Source organism: Lutjanus erythropterus, chromosome 7, assembly GCF_056507025.1.
Source record: "Lutjanus erythropterus isolate fLutEry1 chromosome 7, fLutEry1.hap2, whole genome shotgun sequence".
NCBI classification, from domain to species: Eukaryota; Metazoa; Chordata; class Actinopteri; order Lutjaniformes; family Lutjanidae; genus Lutjanus; species Lutjanus erythropterus.
The window spans coordinates 36,218,963-36,229,387 of record NC_139323.1 but is presented as its reverse complement, the minus strand read 5'-3'; the positions used below and the strand labels follow the sequence as shown (position 1 = coordinate 36,229,387).

Genomic DNA, 10,425 nt, shown 5'->3' with positions numbered 1-10,425 from the left:
GAAAATTTACTCACAATAATAAAATAAAAACATTTATTTTATTTTTTTGATACAAAAGAGAACAAATCAATCTTTTTCAGAAACAGACAGCTGAAAAATTAAGCATCCTGGCTTCATTTTAACACAACCTTGCAGTTAAAAGCAAAACATATTTTATTAAAAAAAAACAGCTTATTGCTCACTAGCTCATCCAAAATACTGCAGCTAAGTAAAACAGACTGATAAACTGTGATGTTTATTCTGCAGTATGTCAGCCATTTATGCTCATGTTAAGTAATACTGTGGTTCATTTAGTGCAATTAAAATGTAATAACTGTGAATACACAACAAATAAGAGTACTGCAACAAACAGCATCACTGAAAGCAGAATGAAAGTGAAATGAAATGCAAAATGTAATTCAGGGACACAGTAGCTCTAAAGACAATGGAAGAAAGTGATGATCAAATCAAAAAAATCCAAGAAATAATAGTCAAATAAATAAATGTAACAACATTGTTCACATAGTTAGAATATTAGACACTGGACCTCTTTCTTGGTATTAGAAGAACTACAGAAGCAAAAAAAAATAAAAAATAAAGTTAAGGAGAGCAATGTTGAGAACTTTTTGTAACAGTAACTGAGTATGAAACATTGTTCAAGTTGAAGTAAATCTCTAAATATCTGTCCAGTTTCACAGCGAGCTCAGAGTCTGTCGTATCCTTGTCTGCGGCGGTCTTTGATGAACAGGTACGACAGCACCGCGATCAGAATGATGGTCACCACCGTGGCCCCGATGATGATGGGAATAACTCGCTTGTTGAAGTCGGCCCAACACTCCACCTCTGTAACATCAGACAGGAGGAGAGCAAAATGAAATCCTGCATCAAATCATCAATCTACTCAGAATTTGAAATGTTTTTGTGGCATTAATCTACATACGCGGTTTGCACACACACACACCAATCACTTTGATCTAAATCTTGTGTTTTACCACTTGAGCCGTTCAGGCATCCTGGTCCACTACAGCTGCAGTGCAGAGATACAGCAGGTCCACTGCATTTAGAACAAGGCTATTGTTTCCTGTTGCTTATGCTTGTGCAGCATCACTGAAGCAGCTTCAGTTTCAGGGGGGTTACTATTCTGCTGTAGATTTTCACTGGGCTTAAAAACAGTCCAGTGGGACAAATGACAACACCGTCAAAACCCACGTCTGATTCTCAAAAATCTCATAATCGAAAATGAGAAGCTCACAGTATATCCAGACATTCAGGCCGAGTTTATCAGTCAATAAAGGGTCACCGGTCAGACTTTCCATCAGATTTTATTTGTTTTACCTTGCTCAACTTCCTGCCTCTGGCCCAGATGTCTAAGAGAAATAAAGACTTGATAGAAAGCATAGATTTGCAGCCTCTTGTTTTATAGCTTCCTCTTTGAAGAAACTGAGATTTATGAAGGCTTTTAATCTCTAAATGACTGACCTACTGGGCTGTCTTGAAGCTAAACAGAGTTTTTTATAGATTTTTTTGTTTTGTTTTGTCTTAAAAGCAAGTCCGACTACACAGAACGAGCCCAAAACATACAGAAGTCTATAGATTTTAAATTTTCTGTATTTGTCCACGTGTTCTGACTTTGAATAAACAACAGAGAGAAAACACAGACAAGAATATTATATTTAACTGAAGGTGAAGGCAATAATTTGTCCAATAAAGAGAACAATCAACATGAACAAGTGTTGATTTACTTTTAACTGAGAATTGTGAAATATTTATTAGAATTTCAACAGCTTCTAAATATGATTATAAATCCAGATCTCCTGGAGATTAGACCATCCACACTCATCTGAGGTGAGGCACTAGATGGACTGGTCAATTTTGAGTCTATTTTGCTGCCATAACATGTCTTCCTTTAGAAGAAACAAAACATCCAAAATACATATTTAGGTGTTTATTTTACGACACATTGTCTATTTGAGTCTGCAGATTTCTTCTAAATTTGTGGGTTCAGACCTTTGAATCTGCCCACTTCACTGATTTATATAACATTTTTTTCCAAAAAACATGGAAAAATTGAAATCTTTTTGTGGTTGTTGGTAGTATATTCTGATTTATGGAGTGACAAAATTACCTGAAAACCCTAATATGTAAACAAAATGGCACAAGGATTTTGAACCTGGCTTTAGCCAATGATCAGATAGTTTTAAGTTATGCAAAATAGTGTATATTTAATTAGATAATGCAAAATCTGTATATTCAAATATAAAATCTAAGAAAATGTGCAAGATAAAGAATAATTGTCTTAATGTATGTGATCAGCTGTAGAAGTGTCATGGTGATATCTGTCAGTTAATTTTTTTACCCTATTCACCTGGAGCCTCTCCCCATAAATTAGCGGAGACTTAATTCCCGCCTGCATCAGTGAAGTAAAACGAGCAGCTCAGTCACCTTTTCCATACCGTCCTTTGGGCAGAGTGAAGGCCTGCATCTTCAGAGGAACCAGCTTGATCTGCAGCTGAGACGACATCAGGAACAGACTCTCAGACTTGCAGTTGAAGCTCTGTCCATCAGCTGTTGAGAACAGCTTTTCGTGGTCCAACAGACCCGAGTAGGTCTTATCTGAGAGGAAGAGGATGGAAGACAGAGACAGTTACATTCTCACTGACTTCAGGTTATTGCTCTGAATCAGAAATACCAGCTCTTCTCTTTTTTTTTCTCTCTCCCTCTGTGGTCTTACTTGCACATCCTTGGCAGGTCGGCAGAGGAGACACATGAGCAGTCAGCTTGGTGATGTAGAAGAGTTTCTTTTCCTGCAGACAAAAATACAGAGAGTTAAGCTGATTTTCATCTAGACGTGAACATGGAAGAAACTAAAATGTCACAATTTTTGGTATTTTCTATAAAGGTCAGGTATACAGTGCATTAAAAGCACATTCATAATGCATTTATAATTCTTTTTTAAAAAAACTCTCTACAAGTGTTTATAATCATGCATGACTACTAATAGCAAAGTTTATGAGGCAGTATAAGTGGTGGACATAGTGTATAATGAGTTCAGAGTTCATAACACTGTATACCTCCAAAGTGACATTTGAAAGAACAAAATGAGTCCTGGGCTACACAGCTCATTATAACTAATACAACTTTAGCCAGTTATAAAGACACACAGTTAACTGCTCTAATGTATCATAAGGATTATGAATTCTAAGTTTCCAAAATGAAATATTCTCAATGAACATCAATGATATGCAATAGCATGACTTTATGAACTTGAAGTAACAGAACTGTATAAGCACTGTATTATTAGCAGCTGTATAATGTTTGTCCACCACTTAAAAACTTCATAAACCTTTTTAAAAGTTGTCATGCATGATTATAAACATTTATAAAGAGATTTACAAAGCCTTATAAATGCATTAGCCTGTAATATCATATGATTGCAATTATAATGCATTCATAGGAGCGTCATAGAAAGTGTCACCTGGTTTTTGTTGACATCGTGATGATCTGAACACATGATAACAATGTTTTGTTTTTTTTGTTGCACTGTTAAAGACAAAACATTCAGAGCTGGAGGAATAAAGCCTCCACGTCTCATCTCTTGCATTTCTGTACATAAATCTTGGTGCTTTCGTGTAAATCTGATCTTATGGTCTGTGAATGAGCCGTCATTCCTGAACTATATTCTACGCCGCACTTCAGGTTTACCAGTTTAATCAGTCTTTTGACGGGCTGATCTCGTAAACTGTGCGACATTCTGCATTTGAACACTTGTGTCATTCCACAGTTTTGTGCCCTCAAAATTAGAACAGGTGTTAATGAAAAGACAGATGGTTGTTAAACTAGGAAGAAAACATGAAGTGCTGACTGATTTGCATTACAGGAACATGTGCAGCATTGTGTTAAAACACCCTGAACACACCTACAATAAATTTAATTTCCTCTTAATGAATGTTACCTGCAGCAGTGGTGGAAGAAGTATGCAGTTTATTTACTTAAAAGGTTCATGCCCAAAGGTTCATGCCCATCAAAGCAGGTCCACATCCACTCATTGTGCTTGTTTTTGCTCTGACAGACTCAGATTCATATTATAAATGATATAGTGTCTGACAACCTAATGGAAAGGACAGACAACCTGTTCAAACAGGGAACTTAAACTATTACATCACTGTCTTCAAAGCCACCAGACTCCTTTGACAAAAACATTAATTTTACATTGCAGAACACAGGAGTCACTGGCCTACTGCTGCTTTAATCAGCTAGTTTGTTTCTCTTATTGTGTAACTTTGGTGCTTTGTCAGCTACCCTTTAAAACACCATAATCATACAATTACACAAACAAACTAACCGATCAAGGGAGCAGTACACCAGAAACTCCCAAAGTCTGCAGGGTAAAATTATTGCTTTTATCAAAGGAATTTGGTGAGGGAATTTGAAAATAGTAATCTGAAAAGTAACACTGTCAGAAAAAATGTAATGCAGTGGCAGCATAAGGAAGTAAAAAACTGCAAAACATGGAAATACTCCAAAAACATACCTTGGATTTGTACACAATACTTGAGTTAAGTCCATATTTACATTCCACCATTGCCTGCATGTCTTTGGACTGCAATATGCAAACTTCACACAGAGAGGTATATTAATATGTGAGTTTTGTTGCTAAAAGTGTGTTTTACCTTTCTGAAGGTGAGCTGCAGACTGGCTGCATTGTATGGAAGCGTGAGAGAGAGAAGAGCATCTTGTTTGCCACAATAACCACTGGTACTGACCCTGGACGGGTCCAGGTTGAAATACCAGGTCTGGAGACACACAGGTCAGACATTTTACTTTACTGTCTATCAGGAAACAAGTAAGAGTTTCTTTTATAGTTATTTTCACTGTATCAACACGCATTATTTATAATTGGAGACATATGTGAGTTGAATCAAGCAGAGTAAACAGGTATTTCATTCATTTAAAAAGCGCTGATGCTTGCTTTAGATTTTTACAGTTTGAACAGTGAAACCAACATGTAACACCTCACAAAGAGCTGCTGACACAACCACACATTCTGCAAAAAAAAAAAAAAAAAGTGCTACAACAACATTACACACAGTGCTGAGACGGTCACAGCCTCTAACCTTCTTTTCGATGACAATGAACTCAACTCCCATGGTGGCTTTGATGCACGTCTTCCCATCGCCGCCGGTCAGCATGTAGGTGCCTGTGCACGAAACACAAACCAGACAAATACCAAGCTTAATGTTACACTGGACACAATTATGTAATATTATCTTACTATATACTATTTTATTATTTGGCGTACACTCTGATTGCTGCAACAAACAGATTCCAAAATTAAGAAAGTTTTTTTTTCTATGTGATTGCAGTTAATAATCATTTGCAGAAAATCTGATTTTCAAATCATAGTTTATGCTAACAAGCTTCTTTCATTAAATGACTGTTTGACTGTGTGTAATAAAGTAAGTTAGATGAGAAAAATCCTCTTGTTGTGTTTGTTTTATGTTTGGGCCCCTCTTAAAAGCTTTGGGCAGCTTATGTGGGGTGTCCCTTTCATGCATCTTTGTTTGTGGAGTATTTGTTGAATTGTTTATGCATTTTTTTTTATGTGTGAATAAATCATTTGAATTGAAAAACTGAACTGAATTGAGAATCCAGCACAAGATAAATCAGAGATATGGCAATTGAAAATGAAATGACTCTTTTTCAGTTCAGTTTTTTATTATATTGAAACTACTTCCACTGTCAAATAACTTGAGTAGCACAACTATTTTTTAATTTTTTCCCTCTTTTTTTCTCTCATATTCATCCAGACAATAATCCATAATCTAAAAGTTACACATGACTGAATATTAAAAAATCTTGTCTAGACAATTCTTTAAATTAAACACATAACAATACAATACGTGATGCAAACATAATGTGACAAGTTGTGTACATTTGTTTGCAGCAACTAAGTCATTTTCATCTTTAATTTAAAAATGTCAGAATTTATTAAAAAATCAAAAAATACCCATAAAATATACAGAGGACATGACCTCAGTGTCCTGGATGGTAGCTGCATGCTTTGTTTGTATAATATTATTCATGCACAAATCAGCCGTTGTCAAATTCTTACCATAATGATGAGTTTGAATGACTTCATGTTAGTGCTAGAAAACCTCATTCAGTCTCAAATGAGTGCACTATCATGTGCTGATCAAACCTGCTTCAACTTTCCAAGAACAGCTTTTACATCCTTCATGATACAAAGAACATTAATGACTTTTCGTTGTGCCAGCCACCATCAAAAACCACCGATCATCGTGACAGCTCACGGCAACCACCACAGCCATCTTCCTCAGAAAACATAATTGGGTTTCATCTGTTTTCTTACTGCTTTTATGCTCTTACGCTGCAGCTTGCCTTCATCCCATCACCACTCGAGCCATTTCTTCAAGACCTTTGTGATTCCTTCTACAACAGATGGGCTACAGAAGCTGCTGCTTTTGTTGTTATGTTTGTAATAAATCTGGTTTTGTGTGTCGGTGTCTGTGTACCGGTTGGAGGAATGGCCTCAGAAGGCTGCAGGACCGGTCGGTAGATCTGAGCCTCAGAGGGCGGCTCAGAGACAGAAACAGGCTGGACGGAGCTGTCGTTGCTCTGGAGGTGGACACCTGCTGGAAAAAGAGACATGACAGCTCTCAAATGTCCGTACACCACGTGTGTTTCAGCATTAGTAAATCATTACCACTGGTCATTTGTTGGTAGTTTTTACCAACAGTGTGGATTTGGTGACAGCTGCTAAAATGCTGTCTGGAACAAAACACAGAAACAGGTTCTGTTCTTCCAAAGCAAAAACAACCGTGAGCAGATTTCACCAGGAATATTCACCATTATATATAAAATACAGAATCAGAACCGGGTTTATTGCCAAGTAGGTTTTGACAAACAAGGAATTTGCTTTGGAGCCTGACACTTAACATAACAAAGATGAAAATAAAGTTGAAAGGAAATACTGCAAGTCAAGAAGCATACTCAGAAAATTAGTAACAGCCTATTAAAAATGTTAGAAAAACAATAAAAGACAAAATGCACAATATGACTGCTCAGCACCCGATGATCCTGATTCCTTTGGGTCCACTGGATGATTGGGGCCACAGTGGTAATCCAGCCAAAGTTTTAACTAATTTTAATGTTTGGATTGCAAATGCTCCAAAAAGTGTTTGTGAGTCATGTTATTCCTAAAGTGTGAGCTGTGAAGGCCCTGCAGGTGGACCTAAAAAAAGTTTAGGTTTTTAACGTTATGGCCATAAAATGTTTATGAGTCATTTTTAAAAAAGTAACCAGAACTAAATTAATTACATGTAATGCTGCATTTATCTGACTCAGTCAGACGTGACGTTGGTGATGATGGTGGTGTGATGAGTTTCATGTTTGACCAGAGTTTGGATTAAATGTTTGGCTGGGCTGTACAAGACTTTCAGATTTCAAGATCGGGCCACAGGACGCCTCAGACTGAGAACGGCTGCTCCAGGAGCCGTACGAAGGCGACTGGTCCTGCTCGAAGCTCAGGAGGACATTTCATCTCTCATCCAACAGGCTCCTTCAGCTGACTATTTGACAGTTGTTGCCTCAACATGAAAACTGTTTGAAAACGTCATGTTGTCAGTAAAACTGTGAAATGCAAACAGAAAAATCCCATCTAACATTTTTCTTGGTTTCTTCCACTTTGCAAACTTTGAGGGTGTCTCGACCTTGTTCTACAGTTTACAGTAAATACACCAAGATATCAAAATTAAAGTAATTTACCCCATTTCCAGGAAAATGAAATAGTAGATGTGGTGGTGACAATTCTACATGACAGTCATTGTTATATCGCCCGTGTGCTTAAACCACAAACTGAAGCAAACAGAAACTGAGGGACCACTGAACACCACTGAACTGAAGATAATGGTGTGAGAGAGGAAACCAGAACAGCCTCATCTGATACAGCACTCAGAAACATCACTCTTTAAAAAGAAGTTAAAATATTAACTTAATTTAATTGAATTTAAAACCATTCAAGGAAAATTGATAGATAATAATTTGAAATGTGTTCATATAAGTGCAGTCTGCAGATCTGTGACATATAAGATTTGTTTTGGAAGCTCAAAGCGAAAAATTGTTCACATTTTAAATTTCGTCTTGATGCTGAACAGATGTTTGTGTCTTTTTTTTTTGGACAGAAAAAGATGTTTGCTAGTGGTGTCGGAAACCTTCAGAATTTTTCGAGTTACACAACAAAGACAAAACTGTCTGCAGAGAGTTTAGAGTCCATTACCTGAGGCTGGCACGAGATTTGAACATCATCAAACTCACCTGGAATGATAGCAGCCAGGAAGAAAAGAGACCATCTTCTGAGCATCATAGTAAAGAAAACAATAGGATAGTGTAGAATGACGCCGTTATGAGAGAAGAATGAGTGTTGCAGTTGTGGTTTGACTTGTCAGTGTGAAACTGTTAAGCACCCAAACCTAGAGGAAGTGAAGAGTCACAGGAGGCGTGGTGGAAATCGCTGCCCCTCACACCTCTGATGACAACTTCATGGCAGTTTAACACACAAACTGAGAAAAGCTGCTGAAGACTAACCCACACATCACTCCAACTTTATAGAAAATGCCACAATAACATAATAAACTCTAAATTAAGTTTCCTACAATTAATCAAATTATGTGTAACTGCAGACGCCCAGTGGCTGTTGGGTCCCCAGTAGGATTGGGGCCACAGTTCTTGATATGGCAAATGCTGCAAAGCCAACAGAAAAATCACATCTAACATTTTTAATCTTTTCTCCATAGTTCAATTTGTAGTTATATGCTAAATTATTTTTTTTTTTACCATGTACTACAGTTTAAAGTAATTAAACAAGAAAAAATATATAAATATACCATTTACTATGTTTCGCATTCATCATTTAACTTGAGCCTCAGCAGAGTATGATTTGGACTGACTGGAGGTCAGGAAAACCCGGCTGGGAACCAGTGGCTTAAAGGACCACAGTGGCTGATATTCAGGATCACCTGGATGGTGTCAGAAAAACTGTCAGTCACAAGAAAATTTTGAGTGAAATAGTATAAATGTTGGCTTTATTGAATTTTGTTTGAAGTTTGGGGGTCTACATTAATATTGTTTTATGTATTTTGTTATTAAAATCAATTTCTCTCCTCTTGTTTCCTCTTTTCATCTTCAACGCTCATGTCCTCCTCTCAACGGCCTCTCTGTCTCCTTCCTCTTTGAGAGGTCAGTTCATCCAAGTTCTTCGCTCACCTTAATTAAATCTAGCCATGCAGAAACATTGGTACTACTTTCTACTCTTGGTCGTTTCGTGATCCTGGTAATGATCCAGAAATATCAGCAACACTGTTATATTTCTGGAAACACCGCTATAAAATTTAACCTCCATCCATCCATTAGCCAGCTCTGACTGGGGGATCCCGAGGTGTTCCCAAGCCAGGGTGGAGCTATAATCCCTCCAGTCTGCCCCGTGGCCTCCTCCAACCTGGACGTACCTGGAACACCTCCCTAGGGAGACGACCAGATGGTTTGAGGTGCCTGAACCACTTCAAGAGACTAGAGATCAGAGATTATTGGAAAAAGTAAAGTGATTTTCCACCATGTTTCATACTGGCCAGTGGGTGGTACTGCAGCACCCTCAGCACCCGCCTTCCAGTGGCAAAGAGCCCTTTTGTGGCAACGGCGCCACCATCTTGCAACACCATAACCTGTGATGTCACAAGGGTGGTTAGCTTGGCTGCAACAAACAATCATTTTCAGAGTCAATCAATCGGTACATATTTTCTCGACTAATAGTCGTTTGGTCTATAAAATAGAAAACTGTGAGGTCGGTCAGTGTTTCCCAAAGTGTAAGGTGACGTTCTCAAATGTCTTGTTTAGCTCACAACTCAAAGATATTAATATTTACTTTCATAGAGGAGTAAAGAAACCAAAAATATTAACATTTAAGAAGCTGGAATGAAAAGAAATATTCAAACTGATTAATTGATTATCAAAGTTGTCGATTAATTGTTGCATGTCCATGCACGTTTCATGTCCTCTTATCTTCACCTCTGCGCTGACAACCACTGGCTTGAGAGGGTTTTACTTGTATCTGTGGTGCTTTGTAACGCAGCATTTCTTAGTTCACGTGTAACCACTAGAGGGCAGAATTCTGCTCTCATAAATCAGCTCTTGTCTAGATTTTTACAGAATCACTTTTTTTTTTTTTCTTTACAGTCTCAAACATATATGCCAGGACTGACTTTGTATTTATCATTGCAGAGCTGTACACGATGGACCTGAAGTGGTTCCTTAACTGTAACATCAGCCATGATGGACGATTTATGCATGATGTCATCAGAGTTGACATGTAAGTTGACCCTGTTGCACTTGATGAACTTGATGTGATCCTGTATAGAAATTACACACAGACAA

The 10,425-nt window shown here is 37.6% G+C and overlaps 1 protein-coding gene across 2 annotated transcripts; it reads right to left on the bottom strand.

The window, feature by feature from the left end:
• Positions 1–468: 468 nt before the first annotated feature.
• Positions 469–8,432, bottom strand: lamp3 (lysosome associated membrane protein 3). Of its 2 annotated transcripts, none has more exons than XM_084722312.1 (7): positions 8,314–8,432; positions 6,513–6,632; positions 5,094–5,176; positions 4,650–4,772; positions 2,711–2,783; positions 2,422–2,592; positions 469–822 (listed from the first exon to the last, which is right to left on the bottom strand). In XM_084722312.1, exons 1-7 carry the CDS (start codon positions 8,360–8,362, stop codon positions 683–685), a joined length of 759 nt encoding a protein of 252 aa, XP_084578438.1. In that variant the 5' UTR covers positions 8,363–8,432; the 3' UTR covers positions 469–682. The 2 variants fall into 2 exon arrangements, with proteins under 2 accessions (XP_084578438.1, XP_084578439.1); XM_084722313.1 differs by having other exon boundaries at positions 6,513–6,629.
• Positions 8,433–10,425: the final 1,993 nt, after the last annotated feature.